At 42.4% G+C, this 23,119-nt stretch overlaps 1 protein-coding gene across 2 annotated transcripts in view; it reads right to left on the bottom strand.

The window, feature by feature from the left end:
- PDE10A (phosphodiesterase 10A) overlaps positions 1 to 23,119 on the bottom strand; it is a 573,461-nt gene that overhangs the window by 59,429 nt on the left and 490,913 nt on the right. For both annotated transcript variants that reach the window (XM_046006911.1, XM_046006910.1), the window contains 8 exons: positions 18,320 to 18,460; positions 15,918 to 16,073; positions 14,410 to 14,460; positions 13,322 to 13,380; positions 11,738 to 11,789; positions 5,741 to 5,883; positions 3,158 to 3,250; positions 15 to 201 (listed from right to left, as the gene is read on the bottom strand). In XM_046006911.1, coding sequence (XP_045862867.1) covers positions 15 to 201; positions 3,158 to 3,250; positions 5,741 to 5,883; positions 11,738 to 11,789; positions 13,322 to 13,380; positions 14,410 to 14,460; positions 15,918 to 16,073; positions 18,320 to 18,460 — 882 coding nt within the window. The remainder of the gene's footprint in view (positions 1 to 14; positions 202 to 3,157; positions 3,251 to 5,740; positions 5,884 to 11,737; positions 11,790 to 13,321; positions 13,381 to 14,409; positions 14,461 to 15,917; positions 16,074 to 18,319; positions 18,461 to 23,119) is intronic.

Raw genomic sequence — 23,119 nt, 5'->3', positions numbered from 1 at the left:
GAAGCATTACTCACATTGGCACAGTGTAAGGCTAAAGCACAGAAGACGGCGAACATCTTGAAGTTGTTCTCGTCCGTTTTCGAGAAGGCACTACCGCTGATCTTGTTCACCATCTGCACCACGCCGATCACGCTCCCTCGGCTCACGATGGGCATGCACAGGATATTCCGGGTGGTGTATCCCGTGTACAAGTCCACTTCCCTGCGCCACGGGCAGGCCACACAGCAGCACACAAGCACAGGAGAGAATAAGCTGCACATTCTGCCATAAATCTCAACTCGGTTTCGCAGTTTACGCGCTTCTATTACAAATAATCATAATGGAATTGCCGAGCTTCTAAGTTCAAGGACTATGTGACATTTGAAAGTGTTTCATGAAAATCTCTTCAAAAATATTCTAACCAATTTGTTCCTTTGTTTTCAAGAGAGTTTTCCAGAGCAGTCTCTCGGAGACTTTCAGCTTGTCGTTCAGTTGCATGTACACATGGCATTGTTAAGAAAACACACATCGGATGCAGGGGATGGATATGATAAATTTGGTAAAGTCACATGTTCCTTCGAACTTGGTGCTATGTTATGAGAGCTGCAGCTTGCAGACGGGAGCGATCACCTTGAGAACTTAGAGCAGGGTCAGCACACGACACACTGTTCCTGTTCTGTGAACCGTCTGAACGGAAAACACAGCCGCCATCCTTGAACGGACTGTTACCAGCCTACGACAGCTGAGGACTTGTGACAAGAAATGTTATGGCCCCGGGGCACCGGGGTGGCTCAGTGGGTTAAAGCCTCTGCCTTTGGCTCAGGGCATAATCCCAGGGTCCTGGGATCAAGCCCCGCATGGGGCTCTCTGCTTGGCAGGGAGCCTATTTCCTCCTCTCTCTCTGCCTGCCTCTCTGCCTACTTGTGATCTCTGTCTGTCAGATAAATAAATAAAATCTTAAAAAAAAAAAAGAGAGATGTTATGGCCCCAATACTTACTATCTGATCTTTAATAGAAAATTTTGCTGACTCCTGGTTTAGAGAAAATATTTTTGGCAAACAAGACTCAGATCAATAGACACAACCATGTACCTGAAGGCAGTGAGTGAGATGCTATCATTCGTGCTCCTTGAACTGTTTTGAGATGCATGGATCCTGTGGTGGGTGTTGGTGGCTCAGCCCCCTCCCCTGTTCAGGGCTATTCTGGGGCACAGACAGACCACATTTTATTTACCGACTCACCGGTTCGTGGAGGGTATTGCTTTGTTAACAGCCAGTTTCTTGGCAACTGTGAATAATGATGTGTTGGAGATCTGCATACGAGGTTTTGTGTGGTCAGATGTTGTTTTTCTCAATACCCACGTGTGAGGCTGATTGAGCATAGTAAGTGTACACTTAACTCTACAAGAAACTGTGCAGCCATTTTCCAAAGTGGTTGTACCATTACACACTCCTGTCAGCAGAGTGTGTGAGCCCAAGGGTCTCCACATCCTTGCCAACCCCTGCTGAGGCCACTTTCAGATTTCTTAAGATTTATTTATCTATTGGGGGGGGGGTTGGCAGGAAGAGAGAGAGAGAGAGAGAGAGAATCCCAAGCACATGCAACACTCAGAGCAAAGCCTGATGTGGGGCTTGATCCCACGACCCTGAGCCACCCAGCACCAGGCTAAGGCCACTTTCTCCAAACTGTATCCATTCAAACTGTTGTGTAGTGAGGTCTCATGTCATATTTCTGCTTCCCCCATATCAAACATCTGCTCGTGTGTTTAATGGCTATTCATGCATCATATTCTGTGAAATGTCTGTTAAAATTCCGGGTCCGATTTATTAAACTAGGTTTTCTTATTACGTGCAGACTTGTTCACATCCTCTGGATGCAAGTACTTTGTCAGATACACATTGTGCAAATATTTTTTCACCATCTGTTGCTTACCTTTTCACGTTCTTAAAAATTGACCCATACAATTTTTATGTAACAGTTTTAAATAAGGATATATAAATATTTTCAGTATTTAAACCCTAAAATAACACGTTTGGGTTTTTGGGAAAAAACTGCGGTGTTTAACTGTGTTTACATACAAGTTGCACATATTTGACACTGATCAAATTTCTGAAAATTTACTTTACTTATTTGTTTATGCTATTTTGTCGCCTTTTCAAGTAAACCAAATGTTTGGATTCACAGAACTCTACTGTCAAAGTGTCTGAACTGTTACTCCCTACAGTCATAGCATCAGCCTTCAGACGAAATTGAAGTTTTGAGATTTGTAAAAAATCAGATTACAGGGGCGCCTGGGTGGCTCGGTGGGTTAAAGCCTCTGCCTTCAGCTCAGGTCATGATCCCAGGGTCCTGGGATCGAGTCCCACATGGGGCTCTCTGCTCAGCAGGGAGCCTGCTTCCCTTCCTCTCTCTCTGTCTGCCTCTCTGCCTACCTGTGATCTCTGTCAAATAAATAAAAAAAATTAAAAAAATCTTTAAAAAAAAAAAATCAGATTACAAAATTTGGTTCATAGCTCTCCAAAGAAGCTCAAAACAGAACAGAAAGTCTTTATATGCCATCTCATATCCGATTTTAATAATATCCAGTAAAAGCGGCAAATTTATGGAGATCCCACTTTGTATCAGGCGAAGCTGCCAGATCTCTTGTATTTTCTCTAATCTTACCAAAACCAAAACCAACGAAACACAACGAAACAGAGAGCACCCTATAAAACGGGCGTTTCGGTAGCATCTTAAAGATGAGGAGACAGAAGCTCGGCGAGATTAAGTAGCTCACTCCAGGTCGCTCTAGAGCTAAGAAGTGCCGCAGCTGGAACTCGCAGAGGGGACCTCCCCCACCAGCCACCGGGACTGCCCGCGGGGTTCGGTCTGACGGAGGACGTGCCCAGGACAGAGTGACTAACACTATAATGAACACAAAGACAGCCTTGTGAACTTAAACTCTTCCTGTCTAAATGGTTTTGTGACATGTTCATGTCTTACAGCTGGATCTCATTAATGGTTTAGAGCCTGTCATTTTATAAGAATCTGGAAACACTGAGTACTGAGAACAGAGTTGGTTCAAAGAAAGTGTACTGGGTGCCCGGGGGAATGTGCCACCGGCACTGGCACGTGGGGAACACAGAGGCTGCAGCAGATGGACAGGAGGAGAGGCTGATGGGGCGTAAACGATCCTTACCTGTTGAAGCGCGGGTCTGCATAGGCATCCGGAATGTTCAGGACTTCCCCTGTTCTTGCCACCTGACCAGCAATTCCTTTCTCAATCGAAAACCTGCAGATATAAAACAGAGGGACATGCCAATTAAAATACAGATGTTGTGAAATAACTTGAAACGTTTCACTACCACTAAATATTAAAGAAAAAAGCACTGTTCTGTTTTAAATACTTGCATTAATTTTACATGTACATATTCAAAATCCTCTTATATAACATTAAAGGTAAAGCAGAGAAACACTGCATGGTAATCACTTCAGAAGCTTATTCAAAAAGATATAATCCACAATATATTGAGTTATACTTGATCATAAACTGAAATTGAGAAATTAACTAACACTTTCCTCTACTGACCAAGAATAATCTTTTATATTTGCAAATTACCTTCTAATTTACAAGATGCTTCAACATAAATTTTCTTTAAATTAATTAATTAATTAATTTATCCATGCCCATCGTGGGGCTTGAACTCATACCCAGAGATCAAGAGTCCCAAGCTCTAATGACTAAGCCAGACGGACCCCCTCAACATAAATTTTCTTAATTAATTCTCACTGTGTGAACAGAAGCCCATAAGGGCTCAGTAACCTGCCAACATTCCTAAAAAGTTAGTGGCACCATAAAAACAAGCATACAGGTCTACCCCGCTGTATTTTCTACCACGCATATAACCAAACTTCGAGGTTATGTCTTGATTTGAGATACTATGCAGGACTGGGACCTTAAGGCTTTTGTAACACAAGCACTATATAAAAATAACACAATTTAAAACTTCTAGAATCCTTGCTTCTCTAATTTGTTAAATTTAAAAACAATCAAAATACAAGCATTATTTGATTGCACTTAATTATGTTTAGATATCTAATATCAGCACTTTCTTTTATAAATACATTCTTACTTTGTAAATAGTTTTCCAATTACAGTATCACCATAGAACGTGCACTCATTTCAAAATTAGTTAAGAAAGAGGTCTACAGCCCCTAAAATCTATAGATTTCAATAGCTTAAAAAGAATTTCCATAATATCACATTTTCTATATTATAGGAAATAATTATTATTGAAATAAAGCTCAAACTGAAGGGGAAAAAAAAACAAAACAAAAGACAGTTGACACAAAAGAGAATTAACTTTCTTAAAATGCCAAAAAGCGAGCCCAACATTGTGTAAAAAGCAAGCTTGCTTTGTCCGGTTTTCCTGTGGTTTGAACAACACGCCCAGAACAAATCAGACTGCTGTAAGCAAAGAGTGTCAGAATGCATTTCATGATTTTTGCTTGGTTTCCCTGGTCTGCTATCTCTGGTCAGATCGCTAAGAGACAGGCCCTTCCATCAACGGCTGACATCAACTGGCCAACCGAGAGAGCTGCAGCCCAGCAGACCCCCTGGTTCTCCCACGCTTTTCAACACAAACTTCAAGTTATTGTCTCCAAGATGAGATCGGTATCAGCCCTGGCAAGGAACACCTGAACCTTCTGCAAGAGAAATTACTTGACCAGACTGATTGACTAATGTCTAAGAAACAAAGAAAACAAAAATAAAACAAGTAAAAATAAAAAAAAAATCTAAATAATCTAAATAGTGGCTCAAATTCGGAGATCTGTGAGTGTGGAGTACAGGATCCATCACCCTAGGGCCCCAGAATGCGGAGTGCTCCGCGGCAGGCAGCAGTGAGGACTGGTTTGGGACCTGTTCTCGCTCCTGTTCTTGCACACCTGCGTGGCTCTACTATGTGACAGGCCAAGGAATAGCAATTCATAATTAATAAGGAAGAGTGTTTTACTACAATGTTGTCACTACCAACTTTGTATTATGATGTGGAAAATAGTTAAACAAGATACATAAGCAAAAGGGATGCGAATGGCTAAAAAAAAGGCCAAGTTTTGAACGTCAAGCTTGATTCTTAAAAGTTTGGTGACAGTGCTCCTTGTAATGTTCAGATTGTGATAAAAGATTGAGCAAGCAAGCCCCTACCAGATAAACGTCACTCTGTTCATTTAAGTGACCGAAACTGCCATTTAAAGAACGAAGAAGGCTTTAGTTTCTAGATATTTCTAGCAACAGAAGCGTGCTAGGTGACCAATTAAACCAACTGGTCAGTTATAGAATAATGTGTTCAAGTCATTAACGACACCGGGTCAATTTCCACTGTGGTCTGGACTTGGAGACAGTCCCGCAGTATGCGAAGGATGGGGCAGTGGTTTTTAAGAATGCCCTGTTCCAAGACATAGGAAAACCCTGCAGACTCCAGGTGGATGAACCTTTACCTACCTGGGAGCACTAGTAAGTTTTTCCAACATGATTTCCAAAAGGACCGCCTCCGGAAGACGGCATTTCCAGGAGTGACGCTAAAGCTTCCTAGGCGCGGTTTCGCTGGCACTGCAATGTCATTCCCAGAAGTACTACCTTCAGGAGGCGGGTCCTGGTGGGAATGATATCACAGTATGACAAGTACTGTCAGCACACCTGTGGATAGGCACAGAAGAGTGGGTAACGGGACACCCGCACAGCTGCAGTGGCCGCGTATGGACACTCGACTTCCAGCTGTACCTGATCTCTTTGGTCTTCTTGAAGATGGGCTTTCCTTCCTTTTCCTCTCCAATATCAAAAAGGTCTGAATATAACTCCTTGTTCTTATGGTCTACCTGGAAAAGTGCACAGCGATCCGCATTCACCAGATTTTTTGCATATATCTAAAGACAAACAATGAAACAAGAGGAAGCCAGTGAGAAATCCCGAGTTCAAAGGCAAACTTTATCAGACATAAACTAAGTTTCAGCTGATCTATACTTTGTGGGAAATTAGCACTCTAACTAAATACAGGTACACACTGTCCGTCCCTGTTCATGTGCGGACCCTGGCAGACACCAGCATGAACGAATGAACAGCTGTTTGCACGTGGGCCGTGGGGCTGGGTGCGGAAATACTCCAGAACTCTCCTGTGGGCTGGAAAGCAGCTGCTGGCCTCACTCTCTCAGAGCCCGGTTGCACCATGGCCCCTCCCTTCTAGAAGCTCTAGGGCTTTACCCTCACACCCGGTGCTAGCCTTTGCCAGCTCCGAGGCCCGCGTCCACTTTGATTGCCTGGCATTTGGGATGCAGCAGTTGTAAAAAACAGTATGAAATCCAACTTCTAACGAGGTTCACACTCACATGTGTTGCATTTTCCCTGCTGCACTAAACCATGGCTAACAATTACACAGTGTTTACTACGTGTCCACACTCTCACACCCTTTAGGTGTCTTCCTTCACTTAATCCCCACAATCGTGATATTAAGTCAGGGAATATTTTTATTTCCACTTTACATGTTAGGATAACCGAGGCAGAGAGGTAACGAGACTTGTCCACTATCACATGCTGGGAAGGGCAGACTGGGTATTTGAACTCGTATTAGCTGTTTTCATGGCCTGTGCTCCTAAAACGAGTATGCTTTTTCATTTCTAATCAGAAACCTGTATATTCATTTTGTCATGCACTTGTTCATCAATTTCCTTCCATAGTCATTTCTTTAATGCCCCAAATACCCCACTGTCCCCTCGGGCTGAGCCTGCAGCTGTGGTGCACTGAGCACATTCACCTCGACTGAGAGTTCTGGGAACCTCAGCCCTCCACGTTTTAGATATGAAGTTATTCCCCAGAGAAAAAGAGTGGATTCTCAGAAGAAAACAGCCATCACAAAGTCTATGCAAGAGGACATGGGCCACCTTGTGGCCAGAGGAAAATATAAAATCTCATGTAAAACCACTTTACGGATTTAATAAAAAGAAATCAAGACAGATTAGGTACCCCGGTTCGTCCCTATGGTATACACCTGTCTCGACAAAACAATACTCATTCAGCGGGTACTGGCCACGCCGGGGACTAAGTGTACTGGGTATTATCAGCATGAGAACTAGCAGTTCGTCTCTTTCCATTATCCTGAGAGTTCTGTGACAGCACAAACTGCTGCGTGTTTCCCCCGCGGTATTCCAAAAAACCAGCACAATGCCTAAAGCAGAGGTCAACGAAGTCCATTTGCCAAACCTAGTCCATTGTCTGTTTTTTATAAATAAAGTTTTATTGAGAAGGAACTTTGTTCATTTCTTTATGTATCGTTTGAGGCTGCGACAACGGCCGAGTTAAGGGATGGCAACAGACTACGGCCCAGGAAGCATAAAACTTTACTATTTGATCCTTAACAGAAAACGTCTGCCAGCCCTTTGGTGAGAACATGTAAGATTTCCATGACCTAAGAGCCCTCAATAACTGTTTGAGGGCGGATGAATGACACAGAGTTAGGAAGACTGAAATGGGAGTGCATTGTTGGCAAACAGAAGAATCACCCATCTACTCTGCAAACTCATGACATCTCGAATCATTAAATAATAATGATGATCCTACACTCTTAGAGATTACATTATGAAAAGTGGAATTTGCATCCCTATTCCTAGGTCATGTTAATTGCTTAATACTTTGGCATAATTTACATTAATATTTACAAAGACCTGAATGGAATGGATGATTTTTCTAGAAAAAGGAAACAAATCAAGGAGTTGAAAAATCTGAACAGAACAGAATCATAAAGACAACTGTATAATTGTCAAAGAATGATCCCCAAAAAAGGCCTCAGGCCCAAGTGATTTCAAGTATGAATTATGTAAGAATCTTCAACAAATAAATTCTCATCCAGTTAACGGTGTTCTATGTTCAGAAAGAACAAGACTTTTCCAGTTACTTTCAGAAAATCTGCCACACACTGATACTGGAAGTTGACAAAGATGCTATAAAAAAAAGAAAACCACAAACTGATTTACTTTGGAAACAGAAGTCGTAACTAAAAACTTTCAGCAGATCCAACTTAGGAATAAATCAACACGTTACTGTATCTATACCCATATCTAAGCCCCTATAACACCTGGCTTTGAACACCAACAGGGCTTGCACCCGGTCGACCCACAGGGCTCCCACGCAGACTTAACTTGCCTCGGGACCAGCGCAAAAGCAGCCGTTTGAAAAGCTTCTAGAATGTATGTGAAGGAGAATCATTCACTAATTTTAGTGTCTGCCAGATGAGCAGGAGCCTTTGGGGACATGAGAGCGCTGGTGGGTGTCATTTTTGCACTTCCCCTGGACCCTGCCAGTGCCGGTGGGCAACGCTCCGGCCCCGCACCCCTGTGGCCGTGTGAAAGCTGGAGGGCTCCCCAGCCCAGTGCTCTCCCTCAGCCTCGCTAAAGCTGGTGGGCTGTATGGAGTCTGCTCAGCGGATGCCCCTGGATCGTCTGGCTCTGGTGGCCAGGGAGGTGGTGGGTTGGCTAGCATTCCTGGGTCCTATAGGATTGCAACAACCGGATTCTCGGCGGGCTACTACCCCCAGGGCAGGACATAGACACAGACTGAAACACACCCCTAGTTTTCCTGTGAAAAAGGCCTATTTACTTGTTCTGAAGCCTCCACCTGAGGACCAGACACAGGTCTGCCACACACCAAGAGACTACACAGGAGCCGTCTGGGACAGCAGGGTGAGGACGCCCTCTCCGTGCTCTCCCTGGGCGTCGCTACGGCTCGCTGGTATCTCTCAGAGAGGAGCTCAGAGACTCGTCTGGGCAAGTTCCTCAATGTGTACGCGTCTCCTACCTAACTTGTGTGTTGCATGTGTGTTGTAGGTCGCCAGCAGACACCCTGTAACTTTTCCTTCTCTTCCTAATTTGCTATGAGTGTGCAGTTACTGGGTGTTGAGCATTATAAAATTTGTGTGTGCCGTTATTAAAATGATGTAATTTTCTTTCTTTACTTAATTAGAATAAGAAATTATATTACTTTATTACTTACTGTTCAACCACTCTGGCATTCCTGGGGTGAATGCTATTTAGCTTGATGTCATCTTTACTCCTGGATTTGTTATTTCATGTATTTTTGACCTTTGCATCGATATTTGGCTCAAAGGCTTTCCTTTTTTTCTTTTTTCTTTTTAAAGATTTTATTTTATTTATTTGACAGAGAGAGATCACAAGTAGATAGAGAGGCAGGCAGAGAGAGAGGGAAGCAGGCTCCCTGCTGAGCAGAGAGCCCGATGTGGGCCTCAATCCCAGGACCCTGAGATCATGACCTGAGCTGCAGGCAGCGGCTTAACCCACTGAGCCACTCAGGCGCCCCAAGGCTTTCCTTTTTTATATCTTTAGATAATACTGGCATTAGGTTGAAAAGCTGGATGGCAGCCAGCACTGGTGAGAATGCGGGGAAACTAGAGCCCGTGGGCATTGCCAGGGTAACATGTAATAAGTAATATGGCGCAACTGCTCAGAGACAGTCCGGCAGTTCCTCCAAAAGCGAAACACGCACTTATCACAGGACCCAACAATCCAGCTCCCAAGTGTTAACCAAAACAACTGAAAACAGGTATTCAAATAAAAGAAAAATGTATGCAGATGTTCAAAGCAGCACTTTTCACATTAGCCGAAATGTGGAGACAAGCCCCATGTCCCTCAGCTGGCGAAAGGATGAAAATGTCGTCAGTCTATCTGTACAATGCAGTCTGACTCGGCCGGAAAAAAGAACGAAGTCCTGGTACTTGCTACAGCCTGAGCGGACTTCGAAAACAGTGTGCTAAGTGCAAAAAGCCAGGCACAAGAGGCCACACACTCCCTGATCTCTTATACGTGAGATGTCTAGACTAGGTAAATCCACAGAAAAAGAAAGTAGATCAGTGGTTGCTTAGGACTGGGGGGTAGGGGTGAAGGGAGGGAGGAAGATGGAGGCCTAAGTTGGTGATGGCCAAAATGAAATGCATGGAGTGTCACACTGAGGTGATGAAAATGCTCCTAATGGACTGGTGAATATCTCTGAATATACTAAATGTCACTGAATCGAACACTTTAAATGGATGACGAACGTGTGGTATGTAAATTATATCTCAATAAAACTGTTTTTTTTTTTTTAAGATTTTATTTATTTATTTGACAGACAGAGACCACAAGTAGGCAGAGAGGCAGGCAGGGAGAGAGAGGAGGAAGCAGACTCCCTGCTGAGCAGAGAGCCCGATGCGGGGCTCGATCCCAGGACCCTGGGATCACGACCTGAACTGAAGGCAGAGGCTTTAACCCACTGAGCCACCCAGGCGACCCAATAAAACTGTTTTTGAGAAGAAGATAGTACTATGGGGCGCCTGGGTGGCTCAGCGGGTTAAGCCGCTGCCTTCAGCTCAGGTCATAGTCTCAGGGTCCTGGGATCGAGCCCCGCATCGGGCTCTCTGCTCAGCAGGAAGCCTGCTTCCTCCTCTCTCTCTCTCTCTCTGCCTGCCTCTCTGCCTACTTGTGGTCTCTCTCTGTGTGTCAAATAAATAAATTAAAAAAAAAAAGAAGTGGGGCGCCTGGGTGGCTCAGTGGGTTAAGCTGCTGCCTTTGGCTCGGGTCATGATCTCAGGGTCCTGGGATCGAGTCCCGCATCAGGCTCTCTGCTCAGCAGGGAGCCTGCTTCCCTCTCTCTCTCTCTCAGCCTGCCTCTATCTACTTGTGATCTCTCTCTGTCAAATAAATAAATAAAATAAAAAAAAAAAAAAAAAAAAGAAGATAGTACTAGTCAACAACTGTTTCCTATACTGCTTGTCAACTGACTCCATGTCAATTCCTATATTTATATTTTTACAGTTTAGTGTTTTTTACTTCTTTACAAACTTCTTAAATTTCATCATAAGCAAAAAAATTATTTTTTATTATGCAATTAAGCAGGCTTTTTCATCCAAATAAAACCATCAATATAACTAATTATATAAGGAACGGGCTGAGAGCAATAAAGAACTCCTAATGTTATTAATTCCCTTTATAAACTTTGTGTCTCCACAAGACACAGGGCATATCACACTCCATACTCACCTGCCATGGTATCAAAGAGCAACACCTCAGCGTGCACCGTGAAGCCCGGAGATAAGCCTATACGCCTATAACTTATTGCAAAGGGTTGGAATCCTCTGAGAAAAGACCAGGAAAATGGGAAGGAATAAGAACCCGTATCAAGGTATGCAAAGGGCAAGAATGGTACCAAGCAAGCTTGCCCACCTGCGGTGCACAGACAGGCCACTCTGCCTGGAAGCCACTTCTTTAATGGGGTCTTGCCAGAGCACTGAGCAGCAACACAAGAAAATATGGATAAAAGTCTACTTCTTAAGGGCTTTCAGCTGCAAGTGCCTATCAGTCTGCCAGACAGGAGTAATTAAGATTAAAACTAAAGAGAATGGACCTTAAGACCAAGAAGAGTCAGTTGGGAGTTCCTAGTGTAGTTGGTATGCAAATGTATTTCGCAGAGTATAAGAGGAAACTAAATGTCTTTTCAAAGTACAGCTCACCCACTGAATAATGAAAAACTCAGGTATTTTTCCAAAAGTTATTCAAGATGCCTCCAAAATTAATCAAAAATGACAAATAAATCAGAGCAACACCTCCGCTCACTAAGCACCCCCTTCTCATCATACTTAACACAGCGTATACATCTGATACCTGAAAATACTCCACCACGTGTTAGGACACGTTTAACAAGGGTTAAATACAATCATTTTCAAAATAAAAAGCAACCTACCATTATGTGTTCAAGTAGAGAGTCTATTGCGACTATGTTATCAAAATATGTCCTGAAAAAAGGAACATAAAACTGGTAATTAATCTAAATAACACAGAACATATTAAAATGAGTATTTTCCATTTTTGCATACATTTAAGCAAAAAATGTAAAGATATACGTTGACTTCTGTCCTTCTGCGGAAGCAACCAATAACATTAGAGAGATGAACGAAACTTTATCATTAACTTTGGTATGAAGATCTCTAATTTCAGAGGATGAATTAAGTAATTATTTTACTGGTAAGTACCTATTTTGAGAGAATGTCTGTAGCATTTAACTAAAACTATGAAGGGATAAAATTGGGTTCACCGTATTTAATATTTTCATGAATACCTGAAATAAAAATATGTAAATTTGCTAAATCTCATTAATATAGTTAAAATGTAAATTATCACTGAAAAACTGGAATGTTAAAATGTTAGTGTAACTGTGCTGAGAAAGCAATGGAATTCATTCGAGAAGAAACATCAGGATACAAGAAATGTTAGTAGCCCATTGACTTTGCACAAGTAAATGATATATTCATTATTATAAATAGCAAGTAAATTTTTTGGAGACACATGGCACGTACATCAAAACGTCAATGCGATAAACAGATGAATCAGTAAGTATGTATTTCAGGGACTGTTAATCTGGCATCTATTGGCAAGGTACTGCTTTCACTTGAGTTTCCTGCGAAGTTAGCAAGGTACTCAGAATTAAGATAACTTAACAGCGATAAGCAATGTCTTTGGTTGAGAAGACACTTCCTCTTCAGCCTGGGGCCAGCAAGACTTAGCACATGCTTCATCTGTATACTGAGGAACATACAGCAAGGAAGACGGCAAAGTCGAGTGGCTGTCCCCTAGGGGGAGGCTTACAGGGATCCAGCCGGACCGTGAAGACTCACAAGACCGTCAGATACATTAGCAAAGGAAGGCGCACAGCTTCCCTCTCTCTGTGCTCCCAAGTAACAGTATCATGTGTCCCAGTGACACGGTGTAATTCTCTCTCAGGGACATAGCTGGCGTATGGGGTCGAATGAGAGCATTCTCACTCCCATGCTTCTCTCATTTCCTATTTCAAGAAATACATGCAACACAAAGCAACAACTGCAGGCTAATTAGGGATGGGATTACAACGCTCGTGAATGGTAAGTTGAAAGTGTCGCCAAAGTGATACGAGAGAGAATACGGTCAGAGCTGCTGTTGCAGGAAGAACAGGTACGTATTTCCTCTATTAACTTGCCAGAGGACGTGACCTTGAAGTGACCACATCCTGGGGCATTATTCCAGATTTCACCAATTCAGTAGACGGTCACATCTGTGGACACGCTTCCGTGTAGCAGGCAAAACCAGTTATGAACCTCGAACATCCGGCGGTCCTTCACGTGTAAAGTGAACACGGATGAGAATGTAACTTTATGGTCCGAAACGTGAACCTTTCCTACCAGACCACGTCCTGACGGCAGGGGACAGTAGTGGTCTGTCCCTGTCCGAGCCTGCACTTAGCTTGAACCCCTGGGCGAGAAAACCTACTGCAACCCTAGAAATGAACACTTACTTTGACACATCAAGTAGGAAGTCATTCAGTTCCGTCTGTTTAGCAAGGCCTCTGCATACCTGCCATAGAAAATAATGGCTATTAATCCTAAGAGATTTCTGCTTATTTAAAATAGCAATTCCTGCATACTATTTACCTTATTTTATTTCAAAAGACGTAACACAATCCCTGCCTATGAAGCAGCAAGGCTATTAGTAACACGTCATCCTTCTGCGGACATGCGCTAAGCTCTGCTCTCTGGGCTCTGAGTCGCCGTCTCATTCCATCACTGCCCCGCAGAGATCAGGGACCCGCTCTTCTAATGGAGGCACACGGAAGCTCGGAGCCGTGCCCGCTCCGGAGTTACTAAGTGAGGGGCCAGCGTCCAGACCCGGACGGTCTGCCTCCAGCCACGCTCTTTAAACCACTCCCCCGTGCAAGAAGCGACACTTGGGCACAGACTGCACGTAGAGCACACGTGGTTGGCTCTGCGCGGTCCTTGCTCCTTACACTATCACCCCGAAACTGTGCATGCGATCTCCTCTCATCACATGCCCGGGTGTGCTGAAGCGGAAAACAAAACAGCAGTGAATAGAACTGGAGGATACAAAGCTCCTGTGCCCCGGACCCTTGAAGTCTAGTTGCCAGGAAACTTGATAAAGTTTGTGACCTTTTAAATCACATAGTATTTTCAAGAGAACCAGGTATTTTAAATTTGACAGGAATGTTTTTCACATACCCTTTAGTTTAAAGGATGCTTCGATTTAGGAAATGGAGTCATAAACATGTACTATCAATGCTAGGGCTAGTGGGCGACCACTCCTTTGCTTTCAGTGGAAAACAAAAACCATCATAGGACATATACCATTTACGGCATAAATGATTAATAATTACATATAAGTATATAAAAGTAATTGCAAGATATTTAAGGCAGGGAATAAGTAAATACAAGTGAATAGACACAAAGTTTTAGAAATAACAAAATACCCCATATCCAAAAATAACATGCGAAGGTCACTTATTAGCCCCCACCCCATCCCCCAGTGGCTGCACTTTACACGACTCTTCTCGCTTTAAGGGGGGGCCCTAAAAACACCCCGAAGGCACACCTGCACCTGATGTATTGCTACGGAAGCCCAGGCGAGATTGGCTGTTGCGACCTAAAGAAAGAGGATGAAACATGTTTTGATTAGTCGCATGCAGACGTCCTAGCAAAGGGCTCTAGCACACACGTATTTTTGTGTATTTGAATATTTTCTGAGTATTTGAATATTTTGCCAAACACAGAGAATCAAATAAGCACAGGATTTCTCTTTTACATGTTCCGCCTCTTTGTAACTGAGTTGAATGTTCTCGCTCCTCTTAACTTCCGATAAAAAGCAAGATGAATTGCTTAAGAGAGCTATCATCCAATGATTTTCACATAAATTATTTTTCAGTTTAACAAAAATACTACTAAAATGGCCTCAACCATCATCCCTTTACAACGATGATATATTTCTAAAATTTTGCTGACAAATTCTCCAACTACTAGCTATTCTGCTTCTTTTACTATTCATTCGCTTCCCAAACATTCACCGGGTGCCTCTTGGGTACCAGGCAGTGCTCCAGGTGCTAGAGACCACCCCCCCCATCACCTCCAGAACAGCTTACGGGGGGCTGAGGGAGAAGGACAAGAGAAAGAATACGGGAAGTGCACAGGGTCCTAGCTGGTGACAAGGGCTCCAGAGAAACAAAGGCACAACGTGGAGATACACAAGGTGTTCAGGGAAGGCCTCTTCATCCCTGATATGGCGACGTGTGAGGACACTCCTGAGGAGGCGGCTGGGGAGGGGACAAGGAGGACACGCAGAATCCAAGCAGACGTAGGGGCAGATGCAGAGGCTCCATGCAGAAGCCAGCAGCCTTGCTCAAGGGCCCAGTGTGGCTGGAGGAAGGGCGCAGGACAGGTGTAGTACGGGCACGGACAGGCACCGGGGCATCGGTAGAGGGTGAGGGACGGATCGCTGCAGTATCTCAGTTTAGGACTAATGAGCAAATTCTGATTCAGGGAACAGTGCATGGAACTCACTGTTTCCAAATATGATGCTGGAATCTTAGCTTGGGATATCCTCTAGGAAGAGGACATTTTTAGGAAAACACAGACAACCAGAATGTGAAAACTCTCCAAAGTCCTCCTCCTGCTTTCTTTGATTCACAATATGGCACAGTTCTATTTTTACTGTTAGAATGGATTCCTACTAAAATAAGTTACTATGTTTCTAATTTAATCAGTTTTCTCTCCAAGTAACTACAAAACAAAAATAAAGGTTTTTCAAAACCATCAAAATAGGGGTGCCTGGGTGGTTCAGTGGGTTAAGGCCTCTGCCTTCAGCTCGGGTCGTGATCTCAGGGTCCTGGGATCACAGAGCATCCCACATTGGGCTCTCTGCTCGGCAGGGAACCTGCTTCCCTCTCTCTCTGCCTGCCTCTCTGCCTACTTGGGATCTCTCTGTCAAATAACTAAAATCTTAAAAAAGAAAGTCATCAAAACATTGTTAAGCACATAGTGATTTTAAATATTCATTCGTTTATTAGCTGAACAACACTAACGAGTTCCTCAACCGGCGAGCCTCACCTCCTGGTGGCTCATACAGAAGGCTTCTTTGCCCCAGTGCCGATACAGCTCGAGGACGCCGATCAAATCGCCAATGGCAGTGACAATCGGTAAACAGAGCACCGACTGGATGCGAGTCCCTGACTCCAGCCCAGTACCTCGTGGAAATCGCTCATCCTGAGAAATGCAAGGAGAACAAGACATACGTTCAGTAAAGGAGGTGGACTCATTATGTTAGGATGCTTATTTCTGCCAGAAATTGCCTAATACTTGTCATGAAAAATGGGCAGCCCTTTTCAAAGGAAACCCATGTGACGGCGGACACCATACACCCCATTTAGGGCAACACTCATCCTCGGCAACATGGTGCCCAGCCCACAGCCTGCTTTACTGCTTCTTTAACCCTGGGCAGGAGAATCCAGCTAACCTGGAATATGCATCAATTTCATGAGACAATAAACGTAATTATGATGGCTAACACATATTTAAGCATCACTTTCTACGTGCTGGAACTCTCCAGGGGTTTACCGGTATATAAATATCAAATGAAGGAAAATATATATAAAAAATGGTTTCTCTTCTATTTTGAAGGTTAGAATAACACAGAAGTGTACGTTAATGACAGTCATTCTGACTGAATCTCAAAGGCTCACATGAAGTATTCAAATCATCCAATAATTATCAGTTACTTGTGAAAAATGCAATCGGTTCTTTAACTTTTAACTTTCTAGCTTAGCAAATCACTCAAAGGAAGACAGGAAATTGAATGAATTGATACCAAAGCACCATTCTATTTATCCGATTTCTGTTTTCTGTAGGAAGCTTTTCCTAAATCAAGAACAGTACAAATACATATTTGTAATTTACAGATCTTCTGAAAGCCTGCAGATACAATGGAACATTCTCAAAAGACAACTTGTTTAGTATCTACTTTTAACACTTTTTAAAAGTGAAATATAGTGACATACGACATTCTTAAGTTTAAGTATAAAACTGTTGATTCGATATATTCATACATTGTAATACGACTGCCACTGTGGTGGTAGTTAGCATTTCTATCCTGTCGGATAATTATCTCTTTAAAAAAATTTATGTGTTTTAGAGAAAGAGAAAGTGCACACAAAGAGGGGGCAGGGGCAGAGGGAGAGGGAGAGAAAGAATCTCAAGGAGATACCACGCTGAGCAGAGAGCCCGATGCAGAGCTCAGCCTCACGACCCTGAGATCATGGCCTGAGCCAAGACCAGGAGTCAGAGGCTTAACTGACTGAGCCGCCCAAGTGCCCTGAATAACTATCTTATAATGAGGATCTCATCTTTCAGCAACTTTCTTCATCCATATCTCTATCTGTGTAGACAATCAGTGGCCAAACCAGAACTAAAACCCAGCGTTCATGACTCTCACTTAGCATTTCCCCAGAGCAATGCCATTGCACCTCTACCGTCATTTGCGTACTTGTCAATTTAGATAGTTCCATCTCATCACAACGCTCCCATACAGTGTGGAAGACCGTCACGTTCCCCACACCCGTGTCCTTCGTCAGTGTCCTCCAGACACAATGATCTGGGCTTGCCTGTGGGATTTCCTCTGGCTAATGCAAAGTAAATTAGAGGAGAGCAGAGGCTTGAAAACTCACTTGCATGTTTCACTTATTCTCTGAAACCTCTCCACCATCATGAGAACATTCCAGGCCAGCTTTCCTTAGGGGCAGGTAGGGGATGGATAAACACAGAGAACTGAGGCCCTCTGCAGCCAGCCAACTGCTAAGTGACGGCCAGTTCAGATGCATAAGCAAGCCCAGCTGAATACAGCCCAATCAGCAAGATGGCCAATGCACAGACTCATCAGAAGTCACGGATGGTTGTTGTAGGACACCACTAAAACCTGGGGTAGCATGGTACACAGCATTCACAGCCATCTTGCTAGGATATATAACATAGAACAGTGATCATTTAGTTTACATCAATATAAACGTACATTTTATGATTAACTGTACCAGTATGTGGTAATATAAGAACTATTCAAATCTAGCTCTCAGTGGGTATATAAGATACGATTTTTTAAAAGATTTTATCCATTCATTTGACAGAGAGAGAGAGACCACAAGTAGGCAGGGAGGCAGGCAGAGAGAGAGGAGGAAGCAGGCTCCCCGCTGAGCAGAGAGCCTGATGTAGGACTCGATCCCAGAACCCTGGGATCATGACCTAAGCCAAAGGTGGAAGCTTAACCCACTGAGCTACCCAGGCACCCCAAGATATGATTTTTCTGAGGACAAATTTTAGTTTACATACAAATTCATCTAAAGACCGGTATCTTACTCTAATGCTTTTATAAAATGGTTTGAATCATAACATCAACATGATATGTCATCTTTATAAAATAAATACTTCAGGTTACAAGTGTCACAAAGTAAAAAGCCATTTACCCCAAGGATGTCCTCCACTAGCAATGTTTTTCTGGACTTGGCCACGTAAGCAGAGGTGGTGGTACCCTGGGCAATGGGCCCAGCAGGGATGAGCCGGGGTTTTCCTTCTTTGATTCCAGGTGGAGTGAACACGCACAGACTCTGGCGAGAAGAAAGAACACGTTTTACAGACCTCCCTGTGCTCGGCGCTCCAGGATGACTCCTAGATACTACTTATCATGAGCAATCAGTGAGCCAATGAAGAGAGACAAAATGAGGAAAAGTGCTTTGAGCACACAGGTATGTGAGGTGAAATTCTCTATCACATACCCGAGAGAACACAAAATACAGGCTAGATATAGGACTTCAACGAATGCCTCGGTAGAAAAAAAAGCGTTAAAATAGCTTCCTATTTTGATATAGAGGAAACAATAAAATGGAAAAAAAAAAAAGAAAAGTTGTCCATGGGATCAAGGTAGTGTGGAGAAACAGACCCAGGCCCAACCTCCCAACCTCCCCTAGAGGCTGGACTTACAAAACTGGAGATGAATCAGGGACTACAAGTCAAATTAATTTGGTTCTATTTTTCATTTTCATTAAAAATCTTTTTAAGATTCAATAATCCTCTTAAGCTATACATGTTCCTACCAATACTTGCTATTACTAAGCAAATTTGTTGCTTAGTAATAGCAAAAATCCAAAATATTTTGGACAAAGCTGGGTACATGTTTCCATTTCCAATGATTAGGTAGAGAAGGTAAAATCCTGAAACTATTTTAAGACTAAGTATTTTTTAAAAATATGATCAGTTATTTTGACTAAATCCAATATTTTAAATAAATTTCTACTAAGTAAGAATTGCTAATCAAAACAAAACACCTAGAGATTGGGGGCAATATTTTAGCATAACTGTATTATGACTATCTACTCGATTTGAAAAATATTAAGGTTCAGGTAAATTCTCCCAGCACTTTAATCTTAAATTGGACGCTGTAAGTTAAAGTCTGAAGACCTCTGAGGCAGTAAGATTAGATAATCCTCTTGAGCTGTGTTCCTACTAATACTTGCTATTACTAAGCAAATTCTAGCTGAAAGCACTGAGGTGGATATAATTATACATTTAATAGATGCATGGTTTTCAAGCTCTCTAATGTCAGTGTACCCCTCCTTCCTAAAAAAATCTTCCTATCACAGTAGAGTAAACCCTAGGAAGGAGGTCCTTCAATCAGCTGGGAGTGGGGATGGGAGGAAAGCAGAGCATAGGTGCACCCCAGCTGCTTTAAATAAATCATCGTTACTTAGATTCGAAGCTAAGTTCAAAATATTTTATTCACACATATATCTATATTAGTTAGGACTGCGCTTACACAGCATTTGTAATTAAGTACAATCAATACCTATGGGAAATACATTTTAAAGATTCTTTTTAAGAGATTAAGTTAAAAATGTTTATTCTGCTTTAAAAAGATCTTTAAAATGTAGCTACATATAAGACAGCAAGTGACAATTTCACTGTATTTATTTTTAAAGAGCCTAGAATTCACGTCACCAGTTTTAGAGTTGCCGTAGTTCCACTACACACCAATATGCGTATGGTGTAGATGAAATCGAGACTTCGACTAGGTGTAGTGTCTGTCCCCGCCACGGTAAAAGTCAGTGAGCCACCCTCTCTTAAGAATGAGTGGAGAGCAGAAGACTTGTTCCAGAACAGGAAGAAGGAATGACTGCAAGAAAAACACTATAAAGGATGTGGTATATTTAGCCTGAAGAAAAATCAGAAATGATAATGATTTTCTCAAACTCTGAGAAAGTTAATCCACAAGAAGGATGCTTTCTTTACCAAAGACGGAATGTAGGAAATGAGCTTGAACACAACTGAGGGGTTTGCCTCCCTCCCACAGAGCTTCCCGGGACCGCGACAGAAGGTAAACTCTGGGGTAAGCTCCCAGCAGCAGCTTTGGATTTTTTTTTTTTTAAGATTTTATTTATTTGACAGAGAGAGCGAGCACAAGCGGGGGAGCAGTAGAGCGAGAGGGAGAATCAGATTCCCCGCTGAGTGGAGAGCCCGATGTGAGGCTCGATCCCAGGACCTTAGGATCATGACCTGAGCTGGAGGCAGAGGCTTAACAGACCAAACCATCCAGATGCCCTGGATTTTTGCTTTTTTTAAAAAATAGTCTTTGGCTTTGTTTGTTGTTTGAAGATCTACAACAGACATCTCTTTTGGATGACTTTGCTATATGCCCTTTAGGGCTAGATTTAATAATATCTACAAGTTATAATTAACCTTCAAAAGTCAATAACGGAAGAATAGCTTATATAATCCTATATTACTAGAAGGCCATTTCTGTACTATTATAAAATATTTATTTATCCCCTCTCTGCAGGGTTTCTACAGGAGGCATGAGAAACAGATAGCAAACACTGCACCAAGGGTACACGGAAAGCTATTCCATGTATGAAGCTTGCTGACAATAAAAGGTTTAAAGATCTTTCAACTGCTTGATTTAATCTGAAAAACTAGTAGTTACCAAAAAATTAAATAATTCTTTACTGTGGAAACTTTATCTTTGTTTTACCAATTACCTTATGATTTTTGTTCGTATTTATCAAATAGAAATGTTTCCAAATGACAGCCAGAGGTGAGTGCTAGGATTACTGAATAAATCATCAAATGAAGGCCAAACGCCCAGGTGGGAAGGGAAAACAAGGACCGACTTAGGACAGACACCGCTCTCTGACGCGGTTTCACCTTCTCCCCTCTGCATCAGTGCCTTCCCATTCTTTTGTTTCTGTGTTTTACTCCATACAATTCCCTGTGCCAAGGTTCACTGCGTAACATCCCTCTCCGATGGAAGGTCAACCACTGGTTTGAATTCCGTGTTCAGTGACAGCACGTGCTTTCTGTTCCTCGTGACCTTTGCCGTTGAACGCACTCATTGGCAGCTATTATTGCAAGTGGGAAAAGTCAGTAACAAGCCTCTAAATTAGAGGCTGAATTCTGCATGTACTCAAGGCATGGGGAAGGTTCAATAAGCCCCCCTTTACTTCCTCTCTGGAAACCATCAGACGGACAGCTGTGTACTGAACAGTCACTCCGCAGTGGTTAAGCTACTACGGTCACCACATACTCAAAGTCTGAGAACACTTGGGTGTTTCCGAATTCTCAGTGCTGCACCAGTCAGTCGGTCTGTCCACCAGACTGCCTGAATGACTATAAACGTGTCCTACATTCTGTGACCTGACAAGGCAAGTCTTGCTTCAGTTCTTAATGTTTCAAAGTAATCACAGTTGATTTGATAAGATATACTTTGCATCTTTCATCGGCAAAGGGGCTGCATTACTGAATTAACCTATAATGGGTGTAAGTAAGTACTAGGGAAACTTATAAAGGAAATAGTAACTTTATTTTTATTTTTTATATTTATTTAAATTCAATTACTTAACATACAGTGTATTACTAGATTCTAAGGTAGAGTTCAGTGATTCATCAGAGTAACTTTATTTAAAAAAAAAAACATGATTTTTGGACATAAGGGTTTTTCCTGAGATGTTCAGATTATTAAGATTAAAAAACAGACTATTTTACAGGCGGGTGACTGGAAACTGCTTTTTTTCAGACATCACCACACAGTACTTAGAACGTATTAAGACTACTATGCATGTACTTATAACACATCATTTATGTATGAAATGCAATGTTGAACTGAGTCTCTAAAATTAATTCCTGCTCTCACAATGTATCATCTGTGAAAGCTTTTATTAGCACAAACATATTTTAGGGGCTAGAGATAAAAACAACTAAAAACAAGGAAAAGTTCCAAAATTTCAAACCTCAACCACCTCTACTCTTTCCAGAGAAAAAAAATCACCAGCATTCACAACATGCAACTTGACCAGTCCTGCTGTAGGTCTTTCTCTCCTCTGAGGGTTCTCACAGGGGCTGACTGACTGTCCTCCACTGCCGAGGACCATCAAAGAGACTGGCCATGGGGTGGCAGGGGACAAATCAGCTTCTTCAATTTTTCAAAGAAACCCATTATGAACTAGCCAATATTTCTGGAATAACAGCAATTTTTAATACTTATTTCTAAGGTTAGGTAATGGAATGTAGGTAAGATTGGTAACAATCGACATAACCAGTAGGTTGACTCAATGAAGCCATAAGAAAACATTCAAGTTACAAAAAAGCAAATTAGGAGAAAAAGATTTGGTGAAAATGAACACTAGAAAAGAGTCAGAATTTATTGAAAAAACATGATTTTTTGATGCCATGGGAAAATCTGGTTCATTGACATCAATTAAATAGGTCAGGTCGTAGACATCATTCTGATCTTCCTTCCCATAAACAATTCAAAGACCACTTTATTAGGAAACTTCATTTCTTATGTTAAAGTTTCAATTCGTGGGGCACCTGGGTGGCTCAGTGGGTTAAAGCCGCCGCTTTCAGCTCAGGTCATAATCCCAGGGTCCTGGGATCGAGCCCCACATTGGGCTCCCTGCTCAGCAGGGAGCCTGCTTCCTCCTCTCTGCCTGCCCCTCTGCCTACTTGTGATCTCTGTCTGTCAAATGAATAAATAAAAATCTTTCAAAAAAAAAGTTTCAATTTGCAATCAGTTAAGTTTTAGAAATTCTTTAAAAGTCTATTATTTAGGCTTTCCATTGAGTTTCTTTTTCTCACAAGACACTAGATGGCAGTGGACAGTAAATGAATTTAGATGTATGCAGATGGCCAGGAGCAGCGGGCCCCAGGCTCACTGGGGACTTTAAAGAGAGAATTAACTCTGCATGATCCTTAAAAATCAACCTACTGAGTTTCAT

Source organism: Meles meles, chromosome 5, assembly GCF_922984935.1.
Source record: "Meles meles chromosome 5, mMelMel3.1 paternal haplotype, whole genome shotgun sequence".
Classification (NCBI taxonomy): Eukaryota; Metazoa; Chordata; class Mammalia; order Carnivora; family Mustelidae; genus Meles; species Meles meles.
The sequence above is the reverse complement of the archived record's forward strand: the minus strand, read 5'-3'. Positions and strand labels throughout refer to the sequence as shown.